Here is a 21,457-nt window from a genome sequence, read left to right as displayed (position 1 = left end):
TCTGGATAGCATAATTTGCATTTTGAAATTCTTTGGCCTCTACTTACATTCTCTACATTCAGCTCTTCTTGATTTAAAATGTCTCGAATACTTACACCTGCTAGCCCTGTTGGCGACATAAAGATGGATGCATCAAGATGCATGCCTTCACGTTGCTTGGAGTCTACTGGGGAAGGCAGCTGTGTATGCTACCAACTATAAACCAGACAGGAAGTGATATGAGCACTACTAGAAACACAAAGGCTGTGGTATTCCAGGGATATAGAGGTTAGATTCTGTTTGGCAGGGGTTGGGGGTTAGATGATGAGGTGTGGGGCAGGAAGAAACCCATGAAAGATACAGTGTCATAGCTGAAGTTGGAAGATTAAAGATAAAGAGATGTCTGTTTCCAGATGGAGTTAGAGAGGCACAGGGCAGCTTTGAGGAACGAGAGATTATCCACTTTGAAGGACAGGAGGTAGGAGGAGGGTAAGACTGGGAAGCTGGTGGAGGACTGATTAGAAACGTTCAACACCAGTTAAAAGAATTTGAACTTTAGGGGGTTGGTAGTGGGAAGCACTAAAGAATTTTTGAACCAGGGCTTTAAAAAGATAAGTATGTACTGTGTATAATGTTGCTGGGGAGGTTACTTAGAAAATTCTTGCGGTAGTAGTCAAGAGGTAGTGTAATGTTGGCATGTGGAAATAGAAAGCAAGTGACAGGTGCAGGAAACCTGGCAGAGGTGGCTCCTACAGGATTGTTTGTACCTGCTGAGTGAAAAGGGAGACGAAAGCAGCAAAGGTTAACGCTAGGCTTTCCATCCCCATGACTCAGAGAACAGTGTGCTCCTTTCATCACCAGAAGTTCAAGGGAAGGAGAAGATTGGGAAGGAATAAGCTGGAGGGTTTCCTGTTGTACATATTGAATTTGAGATTCCAGCAAGACATTCAGCTGGGAGGGTCTAGAGCTAACTAGAAACGAGGGTCCGGAAGCACAGATGAAAAGGCTCACCGTGGAGGTTCTCACAGTTGAAACTATGCAGGTGGTTATGTTGTCTGAGTTGGAGGGAACGATGAAAAAGAACAGCTGAGGGCCTGGGACAGGATTTGGGGAATTACAGCAGCCAGCTGGAGTGGGAGTAATGGAGAGAGGAGGAGTTGGTGAAAGACCAGACAAGAACCTGGAGAAGGTGGTGTATGGGAGCCAAGGCAGCAAGAGTTTCAGGAAAGAAGGGAGGGAGAGGCCCGTTTTCACGACTGCAGGTGGGCTGAGGACCTTGGGGACTGAGGGGAGAAGACCCCTGCTGTTCATCACTTTAATTCTTTCTGATTTTGTTGGTTTCAGTTTAGGAGATAGCTGCTTCTGTTTCTTCTATTTTCATGCCTGATGTGTGTAAGATGTCTTCATTTCTTACTACAGACTGGTATGGGTGTGTACATATTGGAATTCTATGAGACAAATGAGTAATATGTGGCCTCTGTCAAGATTTTTACTGGAATTTTGGCCTGAAACCCCCAGTCTGTCAATGTTACTCCACACCCACTCGACCTATCATTCCTCCACCACTTTCATATGCCCTGTACTTCATGCTGTCTCTTCCGAGAATTAGAGATATGCCCCAGAAGTGAGTTGCCATTTCTAGCAAAGATATCAGAGGAGGACCAATCAGAGGAGTGTGAGAAAGGAAGGCAGAAGGTGCAAATACACACTGTTTTGCAGGCACCATTTAGGTGCTTTGCCTTCATTATCTCCTGTAACCCTCATAATCACCCCGTGAAGTAAGTAGTGCTATCCCCATTTTACAGATGAGGACACTGAGACGCAGGTTGAGTGACTTGCCCGAGGTCACACAACTAGTAAGTACGTGTGAGCCCAGGTCTGACTCCAGAGCCACTACATCACACCGGGAGGCTCTGAGTTCGGAGTTCTGAAGTTGGTGTGCGGACCCGAGAGTCAGGGAAGCTCTGCCTAGCGTCCCGGGGAAGCCAGCTTTGGGCTGTGGTACATAAATGGCTGTAGCTCTTGCTGATGCTTATGTCACTTTGCCTTAAGTTCTTCTGAATTGTTCACGCACCCTCTGGTTCTTCCTGAGAAGAGCTTCACTTTGTAGAATATGTGTTATTTTAAGGTCTACTAACGAGAATTAAAGATTGATTGCCTCTAGGGGGTAGAGCTGGAGGTGAGAAGGGGTGGGGCAGGAAGCTGTTACTTTCATCACAAGACCTTGTACTAGTAGGGTTTTTTTAATCATATTACTTTGATTTTATGAAAAGTCCTCTAAAGACCAGTCGATATTGAGATACAATAGCAAATACTATGCATACACAAAAGAATGCACTTTGTTATGTTATGACTGTGAGATATATTATAAAATCACAAAACCTACAATTTGCACATCTGTTCTTTTATGTGAAGGTTCGTAATGAGTTTTACAAGGATACACAGGGTGTAATACTGGTCTATGATGTTGGGCAGAAAGATTCCTTTGACGCTCTTGATGCGTGGCTGGCAGAGATGAAACAAGATCTTGGACCTCACGGAAACATGGAAAATATTGTATTTGCAGTGTGTGCCAACAAGGTAACTGCTTTGGAAATGGTATGCTCAACTTTCCGGATTCATTATGGGAAGAGTGCAGCTCTGAGTTTTGGGGAACAAATGAAAAGAAAAGTCCTTATTCTATACTATAGGAATCAACAGCTTTTCAAAACATACATCCCTAAAACAAAAAATAAAAACACAAATTCCCGTATGTCAGGATTTTATCCATTTTTTTTCTGGTGCTGTATGTGGGGAAGGATATTGGTGACTGAGCAGGAGAGGGGGATCCTAATAATTACACTCTGACCTGATTAGAGAAGGGACAATCATTAGGTGCAGCCTGGATTATGGAAAGGTATGAAAAGCAGACTATGGCCCCTTGAGTGTGGGAGATATCATGAAGCCAACTTTCACAGAGGTGAGGAGCAGTTTTCTTAAAGGATAAAGTGGGAAGTGTGGAGCAGGCACTTGTCATTTTGCCACAGAAAATCAGTCTATGTTCAATATTGGCAAATTTCTTTTGTCTCTTTTGGTCCTCGTAATTGTATATACTAGTGCTGGCGTTCATTTAAGAGTAGTTTTTACCTCAGTAAAGGATTGATGAAAACCTCACAGGGCCTTTACCTAGTGGGTCAAGGTTGGGGTCTTCTCTCTGCCCCCCAACTTTCTATTTCAGATTGACTGTACCAAGCACCGCTGTGTAGATGAAAGTGAAGGGCGTCTGTGGGCCGAAAGCAAGGGGTTCCTGTACTTTGAAACTTCAGCACAAACTGGAGAAGGAATCAATGAGATGTTCCAGGTAAACTAGCCTTGTTTTGTTTGTTCCAAGGCTGACCATGCCAAATTTTAGTTTAAGTTATGAGAAGCAAAAATGTAATAGGAATTTCTAATTAGAATAAGCTCGTTCTTTTCAGAAGCTGGTAAGAAAAAGATTAAGAGAGAGTGTGTGTGTGTGGTATCTGCCTGCTGTGTACTTGAGACCAGAACTGGCTGATCGTCAGAATTACTTTGGGAAATTCTTCAAAATACAGATTTCTGGGCTCCAGACCTACCAGAAGCTTAGTGCTGTGATAGAGCTCAGGAATCTATATTTTGAAAAAGCCTTCCAGGTGATTCTGACGATCATCAAGTTTAACAACAGTTATTATATACTTATAGTAGAACAAAGATTTTCTTTAAAACTACCTTTGGTTAATGGTGTTACATTTGCATAGTTAGATGGAAGCATTACACTGGCAAAATTGCCTTGCCATAGCTAATATAATTCTATATTGTAGGGGTGCAGTTAGAGAATAGGAGACTGGCATTGCAAAGTCCAGCCAGTCACACATAAAAATAAGGTCTTACCTACCAAGTAGGCAATGGAAGGATGCACTCATATTGCAACCTGAATGGACGGTGGTTTTTTAAAAATTACTAATCTTGAATAATTTTAAGGGAATAAGTTTTATTTATTTATTTATATTTTTTAAGAGAGGGATGGGGGGAGACGCAGAGGGAGAGAAAACCTGAAGCAGGCTCCATGCCCAATATAGAGCCCGATGCGGGCTTGAGCTCACAACCCTGAGATCATGACCTGAGCTGAAATCAAGAGTCGGACACTTAAACCAACTGAACCACCTGGGTGCCCAGAACAAGGATTTTTGTTTTTTGTTTTTTTGTTTTTAAAGATTTATTTATTTATTTTAGAGAGAGAGAGAGAATGAGCAGGAGGGGCACAGGGACAGGGAGAGAGAGAAACTCAAGCAGACTCCGAGCTGAGCACAGAGCCCGACAGGGAGCTCTGTCTCATGACTCTGAGATCACCACCAGAGCCAAAACCAAGATTCGGATACTTAACCAACTGCACCCCCCAGGTGCCCCCAGAACAAGGCTTTTTTTAAACAATAAATTATAAAGTCAAGTCAACTCTTAATTATAGATACATTTGGAAGTAAGTGGTGGCATGAATTATGCATTTTTTTCCTTATGAATATATCTGATATTTTGGGAATTTTTAGCATTTCAGATAATGTAGCTATACTATAAAGAGTTGTTCTTAATTATTGAGTGGGATTTTATTTAATCTTTTATGCTGAATTTCTTTCTCTTAAGATGTCACCGCCCCTATTAGGAGACAGGTTTCGTCCTTGGCTGACAGGCTGAATTGGGCATCAGTAGCTTCTATTTCAAGACCAAATAAGGTTGATATTGACTTGCCACACTCTCTCTGTTCTATTGAGTACATGAACCTGTGTGAGTTTGTACCTATTTATGTGCAATAATGATACTTAATCATTTGAATAGTGTTTTACAATTCTGGAGAAGTGTACATGTTTCATCTCATTTGAGACTTTATGTGGCAGGTTTTATTCCCATTTCAGATGTTATAACATCTAAGAGTAGTGAAGTGACTTGTCCAAGGGGTGTTAATAATCACTGTTGAAGATTAAATTTCTTTCAGCACTTTGAAGATGTTGGTCCATTCTCTTCTGGCCTCTCCTGCAACTCATGAGATGGTAGCACCCATTCTTACTCTTATTCTTTTGTGCATAATATGTTGGGGTTTTTTTTTTTTCCCCTCTAGCCACTTTCAAAAGTTTTTCTTTATCTTTGGCCTTCAACTTTGGACTATGTAACTAGATATGGTTCTCTTTATATTTATCCTCCTTGGTGTTTGTTGAGTTTCTCAGATAGCTAGGCAGGTGGTTTTCACCATAATTTGTTCAAAAATTTTTTCGCTTTATTTTCACTCTTTTCCTTCCTGGACTCCAGTTACATGTATATTAGGCCATTTGATTTTGTCCCACAGTCCTTGAAACTATGTTATTTTTCTTTCCTTTTTCTCTATTTTTCAGATCTCATAGTCTCTGTTGGTCTTTCAACTGCTTTTAAATCCACTGAGTGAGTTTTTCAGTTCAGTACTTTTCAGTCCTAGAATTTGCATTTGATTTTCTTGTGTAGTTCCTGGTTCTCTGCTGAGATCCTCTATCTGTTCACTTATTAAGACTATTTTTCTTTGCTTCTTTGAAATATTTATAATATTATTTTAGCTCCTTTAAAGTCTTTGTCTGCTAAGTCCAATCTCTGAACCATCTTGGGTCCAGTTCCTATTGCCAGCTTTTTTTTTTCCTGACTACAGATCACATTTCTTGTGTCTTTGTATGAGTAGTGCTTTTTGATTGAACACCAGACATTGTGGATAATACATTGTAGAAGCTCTAGGTTCTTTATTTTCCTCAGCAGAATATTGTTCTTATTTCAGTGGGCAATTACTGACAGATTACACTGAACTTGCATGGGCTTGGTTTTTTGCTTTCATAGCAAGGATCTGAAGGAAGCCCAAAGTGTTGCCCAAGCTCTTCTAATTTGGTAGAACTCAGCTTTCAAATTCTGTCTCCTTTGCAGATCTTGTCAGCTCTTGGTTTTAGGTTTTGTCAGGATGAGTCTACTACCAAGCCATAGTTTTTTCTGTGGTGTCTTAGCTAGATACTAGGGGTGCTAATGAGGTGGTAGGGCAATCTCTGCACTCTGGCAAGGTCAAACTGTAGTGTTTCCGGAATGCCTCTTCCCAAAGCACCACAGACCTCTAGTGTATTGGTTCCATTCTCAATCCCATGGTAAGCCCCCGGTGATCTCACCCTGTGTATGTATAGTCTAGACTTCAGCTACAGATTAGTGGGGAGCCCTCACATGGACATCTGCTGCCCAACTCTGCATCGCTGCTTCCTCTCCAATGCCCTGGTCTGCAGATTTTAGCCACTTCAATATCCTTAACCTCTGATCTCTGTCTCTTTAATTCAGTGGGACTTTGGGACTGCTCAGACCAGCCCTCTGTGACATGGCCAGGAAATGGGCTCCAGGTAGAAAACCAAGTGGCAGAATTGCACTTGCTGTTGTCCACTACCTGAAAATAGTTGCTTCATATATTTGTCCATTTTGATAGTAGTTTATGGCAGAAGTTCTAGTCTGGTACCCATCACTCCATCATCGCTGGAACTCAGACATGGAATGTAAATAGACTTTTGACTTCAATTCTACTGTTCTGTATGCCACCCTACAGCTGGCCCTTCTAAACTATGTGTGTTATGAGTGAGTACTTGTATCCTCAGAAGTCTGTGAGTGTTTATATTTCAGTTTAACTTATAAACTGGAAGACAACCTTACTGATACAGAGCACAAGCAAACATCTGTGAACTGTGATGACTTTTAGGTTGTTTTTATCCTTTCAGATAAATCTTGGGTAGTACTAATGGATAAATTAGTCTGTTTAAAAACAGGCTAACAAGGAATGTAATAAAACTATTATATAAGCAAACACTTAGAAGAGTGCTTTCCTGCTGGTTCAATTTAATAAATATTTTCTTTGTTTCCTATAAACTTACACTTCATGTCAGAAAGGACTTAGTTTTGTCTTATTCACATTGTGAACAGAGAGTAAGATGGACTAAATCATGTTAACTCTACTTTTGTCTTGGTATCTAGTGGCTTTTCCTTTGGCACCCACCTCACAAATCAAGGCTTCTTGTTTAGGTTGCCAAGTCTTTTAGCTATTACCAGACATAAGAAGGAGGAGTCTAAGAAATAGAAAAATTTTAGACAATAACAGGAGCTATGGAAATACCTGAAAAAGAAGAGAAAGAGATTAAAAAAGAGATTTTTCAATTTAAAAGCAGTATAGTGTATTAAATGAGTCTTTTGAGCAAAGTTATCTAACAAAAGTAACAGTGCACAGAGTATGAAATATGAGCAGGATCAAAAAATAGTTTTCACTTTGAAAAACATCAAAAAAATAGGCAAAGAATCTGAATAATTTACAGAAAAAAGAAAAGCACTAAGCCTATGAAAAGACATTCAATTTCACTTATAATTAAAGAAACTCAAATCCAAACTGTGTGCCACACATAGGCTTGGCAAAAGTGAGGCTGTATGAGAATGCCCCATAGTGACAAAGGGGATAGAGAAATAGCTTGTCTGACACTGTGATGGGAGTGTAAACTGGCACAGTTGTTTTATAGGAAAGTTGTCAAAATCAAAGATTAAAATGCCTGTACGCTGTTATTTAGTACTTCTCCATTTAGGAATTTATCCTAAAGCATTATCTCCATAAGTGTACAGATACGCGTGCGTGTGCGCACACACACACACGCGCACACAAAGTATTCATTAAAGCACTGTGTATAGTAGCAAAACCTGGAAACAGTTGACTTGTCTAAGAAAACATAGAGTTGTTTAAATAAGATATAGTCACACAGTGAAATACTGAAGTCATTAAAAAGGATGAAGAAAATGTCTATATGTACTTTCTCTAGAGAGAGAGTCCAAGGTGTATTTTTTAAAAGATTTTATTTTTTTAAAGTAATCTCCCCAAGTTGCACACTCTACCAACTAAAACAGTCAGGTGCCCCGGTATTTTTTGTGAAAAAAATGCGAGGAGCTGAGCAGTATGTTTAATCTGCTTTCTTTTATGTCAGTGTTTAGTGTGTAAATGGATATACCAGTATTCTGATAGAAAATTTTTCTGGAAAGATACTAAAAAAATATTAACAATGGTTACCTCAAGGAGAGGAACTTGAGGGGCAGGGAGACAGTTTTCATTTTACATTTTTATTTACTATTTGAATTTTTCTAACAGTGTTCATCTACTACCTTTTAACTTCCAAGTGTGGTTATGTGAGAATAGAATTATGAGCCATTTAAATTTTATTCCTTATACTTTTATGTGCTTAAAAAAATACACAAGCATGTGCATACACACATAAACACACAGGATAAAAGAAAAAATTCTTCCAAACTGCGTATTTGCTTTATGGTGAATTTTAAGTTATTGGAATATATTAAAATTCTTTAAGTTATGCTTAAAAGGAATTCCAATTTTCCTAAAATCAGTTCTACTCTGGGATGATTTCTTTTTGCAGACCTTTTATGTATCCATAGTTGATTTATGTGAAAATGGCGGGAAACGTCCTTTCATGAATAGCAGTGCTAGTTTCACCAAAGAACAAGCAGACACCATTCGCAGAATTCGAAACAGTAAAGACAGTTGGGACATGTTGGGAGTCAAACCTGGGGCCTCAAGGTAAGCAATGCTCTAGGATATTAGTGCTGAGTTCTAGCCCAGAGAAAATCTCAGCTGTCAATATCGTAGGTCTGATATATCTTCTTGTAATTGGCTGGAAATATGAAGATGTGTGGAAATGCATTAGATTATGTAATAACTCTTCTTCAGTGAATTAACTGGATGCCAGAGAAACAAAGTAGAGGGTACAGTGGCCTGATGAAGGAACTCTGTAGTGTATGTGCATGAGTACTTTCTGGAATGGTGTGCTCTGCTTTTGTCTGTGTTGAATAGGAGCCTTGAAGCAAATGAAACCTTAAAAAAATACCTTACAAAAGAGAATTCTTAAATCATAGAATTTTAGAAGAGGAAAAGAATGTTAGCAGCTTATCCAGACATTTCATTTTATAGGTAAGAAAACTGAAATTCAGCGAGACTAAACACATGTTCAAGGACCCTAGGAGTTAGTGGTATTATTGGTTCTTGACCTTGAACACTGTGTGTCTGCCTGGCTCTGTCTCTTTCTACGGTCCTCAGAATCCTGCTAGGTCCTCGTCTGTGTATGAACTTATGTTAAATGGTTTTATTTTTAGCCAAAAGAAATATTTGGGAGGAAGAGAAATACAATCGCTATTCTTTGTTGCTTGTGCAAGAATAAATCCTTGTTCGGTATGGTTATATAACTTTTAACAATAGAACACTTCTGTTACTGTACATATTATGATTTTTATTGTAATTATAAGGGTTCTCAGATCTTTTTATTTTGCACCATAACTTTCCTCCCCATTCTTCTCCCTTTCTACTTTGTCACCTTGATTCCCACAAAAAAACAGTACATGTTGAAATGCCTTGTTGGTACCAATGGCATGAAGTTTCTCTTTTCCATTTTGGTCTCATAGCCTATCTTGAAGCCCAGAAGGCAAGAGGGCAGGGGAAGCGGAAGACAGTTGCTGGTCACCTCGACTTGCCAGGCCTTACAGAAAAGGCTTTAAACACGTGAACAGTTTGGATGATCTTGTGTATATAGCACAGTTAATTGGTGTCTTTTAAATGTCCTTTTGGATTTCCATAGTCTCATTCTAACGTCTTCTGTTTCATCTCCAAGGGAGATTGGCTCTAAAAGGAAGAAACTTTACTTATTAGTTAACTTAGAACATTGTTTATTAAGGAAAATTCCTTATTTATTTACTATGTTAATTGGAATCTATCAAAATGTACAGGACCTCCATAAGTTCTCTATCACTGACCAGTATAAACATGTGCTTCTCTTGCCTCTCTTTTTCTGGGTCTGATTTCATATGGCAGTGAGCACATTTGAGCAGAACCTAAAAACAGTGTTTTAAAGTTATAAAGAGTTTTAATGTTTGTTCAGTGCCATGTTTACTGTTCTTGAATGTTAAAATCTTCATCTTCAGCAGAATTAATATATTTGTTACTTTGTTAAATGTATTTGTTAATACATTTGTTATTTTGGAGAAGAATTCTGGCAATTTGAATTTCTTCGGAGAGGGAGAATATGATTCTTGTTAGTTAATATCAAGATTATTTTATGTAAAAAAGGCCAATGCATGTTTCAGAACAAGCAAATTCAGGATTTGTTTAAGAGCAGAAAGCAGAAAAAGCCTTCCCCAAACCTAGAGGACTATGAACATGGCCCTGTGACCTCAGTCTTTCCAAGTGGACACCCAAGACTTTCCATCACATGCAAGACAATCAAAAATTATCTCTCTAATTCAGAGAGCCAAATAGAAATCCTTCTGATAAAACATAAAGAAGAAAAGCTAGGGCATTTGGGAAAGCACCATATCCAGGCTTATAGGATAACTGGAGCCCTAAATTACAAAAAGAAGGTGGGAAATCAAACTGTCTGGTAAGGACAGAGCTAAATCTGACCAGAGGAGGAGCTGGGTACTTAGAAGCTTCTGGAAGCCTGACACCAGAAGATGATGAAGAGCAGGGAGAGGGGCAGGTGGTCTCCAGGCTCCTCCCCAGCCAGTCCCTGCTTGTTGAAGAGCTCAGAAGCCTAAAGACCCCTCCTGGAGCTCTCCTACTCTTTGGGAAACACTCACTGTATTGCCCGTTTCCTCTCTGGGTAATGTTCTCTTCTCTTTTGTTTCTTCTTTGGTCTCAGGAGCTCGCTCGAGCTCTCAGGCACCCCCATCTGCAGCGTCCCTTACTAGGTCAACGGTGTCACCATCTTCCCTGAGCCTCAGTGTCCCCCTGACCCTGGAACTCATTTCAGCCCCTTTTCTTCCATCCCCTTTATCTGTATATCCAGCTCATCACCTGCTTCTGCTGATTCTTTCTGTGTGTCATCTCTTAGCCACTCTTGATCCAGACTCTTGTATTCATGCTTGGCTTCTCGTAACAACCTCCTACCCACCTCCTAACTTCAAGAAACAGCTTTCTCAGCACCTTTTTTTTTTTTTTTTTTTTGCATGAAACACCTACTGATGTCATTGTTTATCAAATCTACTTTGTTGTTGTTTTGATTTCAAGGCCCTTCTCTTACTGACCCCTGCTTCCTGGCCAACTTTGTTTTTCTTTTTTCTTCTTTTAAAGATTGTATTTATTTATTTGACAGAGAGAAAGCAAGAGAGGGAACACAAGCAGGGGGGAGTGGGAGAGGGAGAAGCGGGCTCCCCGCGGAGCAGGGAGCCCGAGGCGGGGCTCGATCCCAGGACCCTGGGACCATGACCTGAGCCGAAGGCAGACGCTTAATGACAGAACCACCCAGGCGCCCCAACTTTGTTTTTGTTACCCCCCAGCAGTGTCCTCGTAGAACTTCCTGCCATGGCCATGCTGTTCCTAGTTCCTAGCCTCTGCCAGCTCTCTCCCGGTTGCTCTGTTTGCCCACTTCCTTCAGAACCCCACCCCAGAGGCCTTCCCTGATCACCCCATGCCCTCATTGCTTCAGTCAGCAAAGATTTGCTGGGTGCTTGTTCTGTGCCAAGGACCTTTCCATGAATCATTCTTTTACCAGGCATTTCCTTGGCATGTCAGTACTCCACATTGTATTTCCTTTTCTATTTGTTGGTAACGTATTATTTATTTGTTTATTGTTCGTGTCTGAGTCCTTTGGTCCCACTTTTGAGAAAAGGTAGTGATGGTTTGGGAGATGCTTCCTGCAAGAGATGTGATGTAAGTCCAGACAGCCAAACTGCCGTGGGTGGGGGCTGACCCTGTCACTGACATAGAGCTTGGCTTCTTTCTCGTAGGGATGAAGTCAACAAAGCGTATCGGAAACTCGCCGTACTGCTTCACCCCGACAAGTGTGTGGCGCCTGGTAGCGAAGATGCCTTCAAAGCGGTTGTGAATGCCCGGACAGCCCTCCTGAAAAACATCAAGTAGGAAGTCAGAGGAAAGGACAAGTGCGGGCCTCAAGTATGAACTGACTGTCCCTAGAAGTGAAATAACCAACATGAATTTTTTTTCTCCACAAAAATCGTACTGCTTTTTTCTCTTGTTATTTGTAAATTAGAAATTCAGGTGCCTGTGACCAGTTCACAGACATTTTACAGAGCGGTGAAGAGAACCAAGCACCACTTGTATGTATAGTTCATTTCCTATTTCCAAATAATCTGAATTTTGTTCCTCCTTCATTTGTGAGCTTGGTGATGGTAGCATCCCTCACACACTTGATTCAGGACAGTCCAGGAGGTTTCTGGAGGGAGGAAGGGGCAAAGGAGGACCCTTTCCCTTTTTCTTTTCCTTTTTTAAAGTTCACTGGAGAAGGAGACAGCAGAAATAGAAGGAAACAATATCAAAACCCTGAAAGTTTGGTGGGACCTCACAAGCAAGTTGCTCCTTTGACAAGTTCCTTAGGTAGTATTTGAACCATCGATCGATCTATAATTAATGAACTCTTGAGAGAGAGCCCTTTGGAAGTTTGTGAATCGAGACGATACAGTTCCAAATTGAGCAGCCCTTTGAGGACAGGTACTCTGTCCCCTTCTCCAGCCACCAGGGGCAGAGACAAGTTAATCCTAGGAGACTGAAGGCAGTGGCAGCCACGAGTTCCGGGAACACTGGCTGCTGCTGGTCTTGCCCCTGGATCTGAGGCCTCTCTTTAGCCATGGAACGGGGCTGGTGGCAGTAGGGAGCATCGTGCACCCGGGAAGCAGGAGTCAGACCGCACAATAGACGTGCTTGCAGCTCACGCGAGAGCTTGTGTACACATCTCTGAGGGCAAGGCCTAAGAGCACAGCCAGCCTGGCGTGGACTGGTCTGATGCCCCAGGAGAGCCTGTGGGTGAGGGTTCTGCCTTTTCTTGTTGCTGCGTCATTTGCCACGGAAAGGTGGGAAAGCCTGCGGCACTCCTCTATAAGCCAGGCCTCTTCTTCACTTCTCTACACGAGTTCCTTCTTTTTCCTCTTCTCTTTCTCTTATTTTTTAAAATATACCACATCTGTCATTTTTCTCTTCTTGAATCCCTGGCTTTTGGCCACTGCCTCTTCCATCCTCCATTACGAGCCTTGACCTTACAATCCTCCTAAGCTTACAAGCCCTGGTTGACCCAGAGACAAGTATGGATCCTTTGGGTGTTGGTGGAGGGAGAGATCTTAAGGCCTGTGTGGGAAGAATCTCTAATTTTTGCTTGGGCTCCATATTTCTAAATAGTAATATTTTTAAAAACTATAGATTATGAAAGCTAATTTCACATACAGAAGTGCTTTCTCTTGCCATAGTCTCCTCCTCAATATCCAAGGAATGGATGAAGATCAAGTATATTAGCACTGGCCATTCTTCCAGAGCTTTCAGAACTGGTCCCACTGTTTGACCCATTATATCGTCAATCTCAGTACATTACTCATACTTTTAGCTGCGACCACCCTGCACTGATTGGGCTTTAAGGTACACAGAATGTGAATTTTAAACAGCTATCCCATATTGATCACCAAATAGCATTCACCTTCTACCCAAGAAGAAAAGCCACTTCGGTTTAATTCCAGCCCTCTGCAGTCTTCTGGATTCTTCTCCTCTCCAAAGCAGCTTCCCTTTGTGTGGCTGCACTTGGGCTGCATTGAGCTTGTTGTCAGGAAACCAGAGCCTTGTTTTCTTATATGACTTTTCATCTTGGTGATTCTGAAAATGCTTCTTTTTTACGAATTGAGTCTAATACGTGATTTCCTGGGGATTTTCCTCTGGACTTCTAATTTTAAATAGCTTCTGGACCTGCAAAACTCCAACCCAAAGTTCTTCTGAATTTAAATTTTGCTTAAGGCCTTCATCATGCCTAAAGTAATTAAATGTAGTTCTATTCTTGGAACAGAACTAGACTCAAATAAACGAGGGATTGTGCATGGTAGTGTCAGCCCAAATTGACATGACGGCTCACTGAGTATGTGGCCCTGTATGAAGCCTGTGCCAGTTTTCATCACTGTTACTAAAGACCAGAGTGGTCACCTCATTCAGCTACATTGTGCAGTTGAGTGGCTACAACAGAGTTCTTTAGTGCTTCCATTCCTATATAGCGAGTGACTTGTTGAAATTTAGCCTGATTTTGGTTCTTAGGTCTTGGAACTCAGTTCCCAACACCTTCATTATTAATGTTAAGGATGACCATGAACTACTTCATTTATGTAAAAGAAGGAAAAGAAGAAAGTTAAGCTTCAGGGTCCTAGAATTTGTCTGAGTGCCATAATCCTTGAGTAGAATATTAAGGGATAATAAAGCATGGTTTGCAATGCAAAGTTTTTTGGTACTAACTTCATACAAAACTTTGTAGACCTCTGTGCACTAAATTTATATTCTTGGTGCAAATATGTACTTTGTAGTTCAACTTTATGAAATTCCTTCAGCCAGTTAGGATTTCAAAATACATTGGCGAGAGTAACAACTAGCAGAATCATTCCACTGGCTAAAAAAATTTGATGGAGAATCTTGTTTTTCAGAAAAAAATGAAAAGTTTGAACAGTTCTTATAAAAGCCATTACTTCTATGTCCGAGTCATCAAGAATGAACAGTTTTAAAGCTTGTTAGAAACCCCTTGAGACATTTCTAACTGATTGCCCATCCTACCTAAGCCCTTTAAAATACACCATCCCTTTTTCCCTCTGTTCCCCTTTGGGGCTTGTTTGGAATCAATGTTCTCAGCTGTCAACAGTTCTACTTCAGCCTTGTCATTTCGAGTCTTCCCATACCTGTGTCCTCGGCTTTCTTAGCCTGTAACTTCAGAGTCCCGGCCTCGAGTAGTGTGCTGCCACCCAGGATAAACGGCTGTAATCCTGTAGGGGGCGCACTGTTCTTTAAGGCTACATTTACCTCAGGAAACTTAGTCTAGTGTGTTCTCGTGCACTAAATTCTCAACTGGTAAGTAATTTCTTCATACCCAGAAACCAGTATCTAATTCACTGCTAGTTAAAAGAGCCATGGATAAGGCAGCTAGATTTCTGAAAGAAGGCCAGAGTAAGTAAGTAAGCAGCCCCTGTCAGCCCTGAGTCAGTACCACACCTCCTCATAGAACAGAGACAGAATCTCGAGGGGGAGGGAGGTAGTTCAGGCCCAAGTTAGAAAGGGTGGAGCCGCGTGCCGATTACCTCTGACAGTGACAGTGACAGTGATGGCGACCTTCTCAAAGGTACTTTCAGTGGGCGCTGGAATGTCACTCCCTTCCCCACCGCACTCCATCCAGCTCACTCTGAGTCTGCCAACATTTTTGCAAAACGTTTGAAAATGAGTTTAGCTGCACAAGAGAGCTACCCACCTTCCATTGCAAGGTTTGCAAAGTGAACAGAGGTTCACACTTCTCACATTTGGTATTAGCACAATTGTAAGATAGCCGGTAACGTTTGTACATTGGTTTTTCCGTTTAACGTTTCTAGAGAAGCAAAAGCTTAAATTTGTGACATGGGGAAGTTAGATTGTGTCTAACAAGCAGTGCAATATTAGGCCGTGCCAAAAAGCCCTGGTGTGAAGTGACTTGTTTGCAGGTTTTACGGTTTGGGTTAGTGTCCTGCATTGATTTCCCACGGGGCCTTCGTCCCTTTTGACTGTGAATGCAGAGTCTCAAAAGAAACCCTTAGCTCTTACGAGGTAATTTAGATATTTACGTTCTGTTGAAATAACTGAAAATGTTAAATCTAACAGTTGTTTATGTCTTGTATAGAGAGTGTCATATGTATTTAAGTTGTGTATTTTTATAAAATAAAGCCAAAACTCAAACACCGGTATGTGGGCTGCACTTTTTTGTTGAGACACTGGTCTTTAATGTAAAACGTACTAGTCTCGAAGCAGCCCCGTCCCTTACCAACGGAGACCTTACAGAGGACCTCTTGCTTGCGTTTCCAGTTGGGAAATGGAGGAAATTTTATTCATCAGTCCATCAGGTAATTCTAACCTTATTAAGTCATGGTACAAGTGTTTTGATCTCTTAAAGATACTAATGTGATGTTTGCTTTTTTAATTCAGATGAAACTGTTACCATCCTATTTTAATAATGCAGTTCTCAGCCGAATAACTTACTAATTCAGTTAACTGGTCCCTGGAAACAAGAATCCTTAAGTAACAGATTGTTGTGAACCCCGGATTTGAAAGTGAAAGCCTTGCAGGGCCCACCCGCAGAAGGCAGTGTCTCTCGGGAGCCTTCACACGAGGGCTGTAATTTTCATTATAAATGATGTATGTTCTCACCTGAGAATGCACACCACTCTTTCGGGGAACTGCTCTACTCACTCCAAACTGCTAGCATGTTTTCAAGGGGAGCTGCCAAAATCTCCTCTGAGCCACCCTTTTGCTCCCTAGCCACCCAGATTGGTCCGTGAGATGGGAATGTCACCCAGGCTGAACCAGTTGGCATCCTTGTCTGGGCTCTTTCTCCTTAGAGCTGGGAAAACAAACTTCCTCTCAGGAGAGGAAGTAAGGTGGGAGAGTCCTGCTGATGCTGGCAACCATGATTCTAATGTCCTGGAAAACATTCTGAAAGAATGAAGCAGACATGCATAAAGAGACAGAGTCCGGATGGCAAAGACTTGCCTTCGAGTCCCTGAGGCCCCCTGAGCTGGTTGTCCTTCAAGCCCCTATGCCACCCCAGAATCCTTCCCACAGACCTCCAAGCCCTGTTTCCTGCTTGGGTTAGCTGGAGTTTGCTTTCCATTACTTGAAACTAAGAAGATATTAGAAGATAGTAGACCTCAAGGATCGTAAGCAAGGATGAGAAAGCTACGGTCAGGAGACTGGTACAACATCTGATAGGTATGTTGTTGACATTTCTGTGTTATAATATATCCGATTACTTGATGTTTCTCAGCTGGAGTCTTTGGCTATGTCTTAACCCAATAGTAGCCAGTTGTAAACTGAAAAGCAAAATTAGATTTATTCAGTTTGTTTCAGGGTCCACTTAGGATGCAAAATACTTGGAATTTCTTAAATTTCTAAATAAATTTTATTGTTAAAGCGTTCATTTGCCATGCATGTATTGAGCACCTCCTATGTGTCAGGCCTGTTCTAGGCACTGAGTAAATAACTGAGCTCAGGACCAACAAAAATCCCTGCCCTGTGCCGCTTAACATTCGTGTGTGTGTGTGTGTGTGTGTGTGTGTGTGTGTGTGTGTGTGTGTTTAGTTTTGAAGAAAGTTCTTTTTTTTTTAAGATTTTATTTACTTGTCAGAGAGAGAGTGAAAGAGAGCACAAGCAGGGGGAGTGGCAGGCAGAGAGAGAAGCAGGCTCCCTGCCGAGCAATGAGCCTGAGCCAGTTGTAGGACTGATCCCAGGACACCGGGATCATGAACTGAGCCCAAGGCAGACGCTTAACCAACGGAGCCACCCAGGCATCCAGGCTCTTTTTTGTTTTCTATAGGCTTATTTCTTATTTCTTACAGGTTTATTTCCAAAGAGGCAAGTTTGCACTTATTGAGAAGTATTCAATACATGCAATTTAGAATTAATACTCTGCTACTATATGCTTGTATTTCATGGGGGTTGTTAAAATGCTGTATTAAGGTTTTTTTCAGAAAACTTAATCATTATTATTATCCAAAGCTCAATTTTCCATATTGGCCTAGAGGAAACGGTTCCAGAATTAAGGAGTCTCTTTATATATGTTTTATATTTATAATTAATGTATTTTTCCAAAGCAGTTGATATGGTTGTATTTACTTGAAGGGGAAATATCTAGAATTTAAGTTGTTTTAGTTAAAACAATAATGTGTACCTCTGATATCCAGTGAAAATTTTGATCAGTTGACTCTTGTAAGGGATGATATGACTTCAAGAAAGTTATTCTCTCTGCATCCAAAATAGTTGTTAGTGATCATTATAAAGCCAGCAAATGCACCCATGATAGCATTTTACTGAGGGAAGAGACAGTAAAAGTTTGGTATGGTAGAGGGAAATGAAGATGCGAGGTGCCAACAGGCCTCAAATGGTGGAATGTGAACATTCTGCTAGTTTCAGAGCATGAGAGAGAACAGAAAAGTTAATAAAATAAATACTAAAGAGAGCAAAGCATCTTAGTGGTTCAAAAGGAAAATAAAATTAAAGAAACCATTTCCATTCTGAGTAGCAGGGAGCAAGGAGAAAAGCCCCAAGTCAGCATCTGTCAAATGTTTTTTATGGACAGAACCCTATATTTCTGGTGAACTCCCAACATGGGATCCCTGTATGTAAAACAGCTAAGAGCAACATTTTAGGAGGATAAAAAAAAAATCCAGAAAAATAAAAACATTTTAGGAGGATAAATTTGTAAGATGACAGTTTTAACATCATTCCTTATAAAAGCAATCTACCAGGCAGTTCTGCCTCCCAAGGTAGATGACAAAGTTTCTTTCAGAAGATAAGTCCCCACGCCATTCTCTTCTGCTCACAGGCGCTGGTGGGACGGGAGCACCTCACCCGAGAGAGTGATGGAGCTCAGGGAAACGCTGTCAGTTACGAGCTGCTGACAGGACTCTGTAATGCAGGGGGGCTGGGCAGGGACTCTGTTTAATGAAGGGTCCTGATTACATTGCAAACATAAGGGAAAGTACTCTGGCTTTGTGTAGTGAGGCAAAGAGCTGAGCTGCTCTTCTTAAGAAATGAACAAGACTTCGAAGGGTTGGGGCTGCCGAAAGAAGAGGAAGAAAGACCAGATAAGATGAGGCAGAAAGCTGGGGTCCTGAGAAGGATAATTGGAAAGATAGTAGATACGAAAAATCATTAGATGTTAGGGATTAGTTGAAAGATAGCCAAAGAGAAGTGCCCAGTGACAGAAACAACCAAAGGACTTTTAAGAAGACGGATACATTTAATAACATTATCACCATTTTACAGATGAGAAAATGGAGACTCAGAGAGGTTAAGTGACTTGCTCCAGGCCACACAGGAAGCTATTCAGACCCAAGCTTGCCCAGCTCCAGAACCCAGGCTCGCAGCCTACACTATCAACCGCAGGATCAAAATTTTTAAAATATTCTGCTTTGGGCGCCTGGGTGGCTCAGTTGGTTAAGCGACTGCCTTCGGCTCAGGTCATGATCCTGGAGTCCCAGGATCGAGTCCCACATCGGGCTCCCTGCTCAGTGGGGAGTCTGCTTCTCCCTCTGACCCTCCCCCCTCTCATGCTCTCTCTCTCTCTCATTCTCTCTCAAATAAATAAATAAATAAATAAAATCTTAAAATAAAAAAATAAAAATAAAATAAAATATTCTGCTTTGTACTCCTGAGTAATATTGTACCTTCTTGTCCAATGTTACTTAAATGAATAAATAGGCTGTATTTTTTTTTTGAAGACCACAAAGGTACAACTTTCCTTATAATGACACAAGTTTAAATCCTGCATGTGTGCATAGGAATGAAGGAAACTGTTTTCTGAGGGTGTCCAAGCCAAGAGTTAGCATGGCAACGTAAGTTAACAGTGTGTTAAAATACGGAATATAGGGGCACCTGGGTATCTCAGTCGGTTGGGTGTCTGCCTTCAACTCAGGTCATGATCCCGGGGTCCTGAGATCAAGCCCCTCATCGGTCTCCCTGCTCAATGGGGAGTCTTCTTTCTCCCTGCCCCCCTGCCCCTTCCCACCCCCCTCTGCTTGTGTGTGCTCTCTCTCAAAGAAATTTTTAAAAATCTTTAAAATATGGAATATAATACTTTGGATATATTTATTAAGTTTTTTTTTTTCAGTGAGATTTTGAACAAACCCTTGCCACACCTCTGATGCCTCTAAACAGCTTGAAAATAATGTCTTCAGGGCCATCTAGCCAGGTGGGCAACTGAAGGGTAATTAAGCCTGCAGACCTGAGAGAGAGATCCTTTACAGCCTACGTCAGCCTAGGGGTTTTGTTTCTGGGTGATTTTCACACCCTTAATTTATTCTCTTGTCATAGTGAGAAGCCATGCAGCCTTAAAAGGGTGGTTTCCCTCCCTCCCTCCCTCCCTCCCTCCCTCCCTCCACCCCAAAGCCTAGCCCTGGCCTTCTGTGTTAGAATCGCCAGCACTGCAGGAGGAAAGGTGGTTTATATTCACCAAACTGTCTGGGGAGAGGGTTTTAGGGAATGAAGTCAAGATAGTTTGACTTTCTACCTTATGCTTGTCTATATTACTGTGTTTTCCCAATGGGTGTAAACTATTTTAGTCATCTAAAAAGTTAAATGAAACAACAACAAAAAAACTAAATATGGTACCAGTTAAAAAAAAAGAAAGAAAGAAAGAGACTCACTCCAAACTGTGGGAACCTCTAAGGGTGGCTCTGAGCTGTAATTAAATCTTGCTTCTTTACTTTAGTAGAAACTTCATCCTAAGAGAGAAAAAACATTTAGCCTCTTACAAGTTTGTTTGAAAAGCTAACCTAGCAATCAGTGCTGTCCGACTGAAATTCTCAAATTCACTTACTGTGGTTATATGTCCATAGGCTCTCTCCTGTAACACAGAACTGAGCTGCAGAACTGGGATGGGAAGAGCCGGGGTAGAGTCTTCTCTCGCCTCTTAATTAAGAGAATAGCCTTTGGCAAGGGGGTCCACCTTTCAAGGTGCCCTTTCTTACGTTATTAGATGAGGCTCTTGGTTAAAGAACACCTAAGGTACTTTCTAAAGACCATTACTTTTTGAAATCTGACAAAGGTCATAAATACCAGGTCCCCTAGACCTCTCATATATGATTCTACTGCCACTCCACCACTCCAAAAACAGAAAAGGGAAAGGAAAAGAAAAACAGTATTAGAAAAATGTTAGTGAACTAGGCTTGTGCTAAAGTTAGGAATAATAGCCATTGTTGAACGCTTTCGTTTCTTTTAATAAATCTTAAACTCCTGCTACACGTAATCGTGATTTCAGCAGCTCACTTTACAAAGGCAAATGGTGTTGGAAATTTTTAGTAACAAGTCCCCAAGACTCAGATGTACAAAGACATTCTTTATTTCTATAAAACGGAAGTCATCTTGAGTCCTGAGCTCACATTTTCCACCAAAGGTGGGAAAACTTAAAATTTGCCTCTTGAGGCAAGTTAGTCACTTCTGGTTTTAAACATGATCAACTAGATAGATTAAAACCCAGTAAATGCAAGACCCCCCTCCTCCTGACCCTCTACCCCCTTCTTTGCCAGGGGAGAACTAGACTTGGGGCAAAGGGCGCCTGACCTCTCATCTTAGCCAAGAGAAGCATTTTGGGGCCCTCTTGCTGTCCACCACCCTAGCGGCCTCACTGGCCTCTAGCTGGTCCCATCTGCTCTGCCATTTGCTGCTAACGTCACAGTCCTGCCAAGGCCTCCAGACCTGAGGTCCAAGCACTTGTCCTCCTGGTTGTCCAGGCTGGCCCTGGGCCTCTTAGTTCCTCTGCATCCTATCCAACTGGAGGGTCCGTTTTCCCCTGCCCAGCCCTGAGGCCCAGCCCCTGGGACCCCTTTTGGTCATGGCCACTCTGGTTCCGGTGCCCTGTGAGGTACAACTTCACATCAGGCTTCCCCTGAAATTGCAGCCTCCCGGCTATACCTTGGA

At 41.5% G+C, this 21,457-nt stretch overlaps 1 protein-coding gene across 4 annotated transcripts in view; it reads left to right on the top strand.

Moving 5' to 3' along the window:
- The window catches only part of DNAJC27 (DnaJ heat shock protein family (Hsp40) member C27), a 31,448-nt gene extending 15,727 nt beyond the window's left edge, over positions 1-15,721 (top strand). The window contains exons 4-8 of one of the 4 annotated variants that reach the window (XM_073897073.1): positions 2,395-2,559; positions 3,197-3,319; positions 8,418-8,578; positions 11,776-11,941; positions 12,039-15,721. In XM_073897073.1, the coding sequence (XP_073753174.1) occupies positions 2,395-2,559; positions 3,197-3,319; positions 8,418-8,578; positions 11,776-11,908 (582 nt within the window). In that variant the 3' untranslated portion in view covers positions 11,909-11,941; positions 12,039-15,721. Of the gene's footprint in view, positions 1-2,394; positions 2,560-3,196; positions 3,320-4,614; positions 4,704-8,417; positions 8,579-11,775 lie in introns of those variants that run through there. The other 3 variants (XM_025867845.2, XM_025867846.2, XM_073897074.1) reach the window with 3 other exon arrangements.
- The last annotated feature ends 5,736 nt before the right edge of the window (positions 15,722-21,457 follow it).

Source organism: Callorhinus ursinus, unplaced genomic scaffold (genome assembly GCF_003265705.2).
Source record: "Callorhinus ursinus isolate GAN/ISIS: 27379988/994484 unplaced genomic scaffold, GSC_fseal_2.0 scaffold10, whole genome shotgun sequence".
Lineage (NCBI taxonomy): Eukaryota > Metazoa > Chordata > Mammalia > Carnivora > Otariidae > Callorhinus > Callorhinus ursinus.
This window is presented reverse-complemented; position numbering and strand designations above follow the sequence as displayed.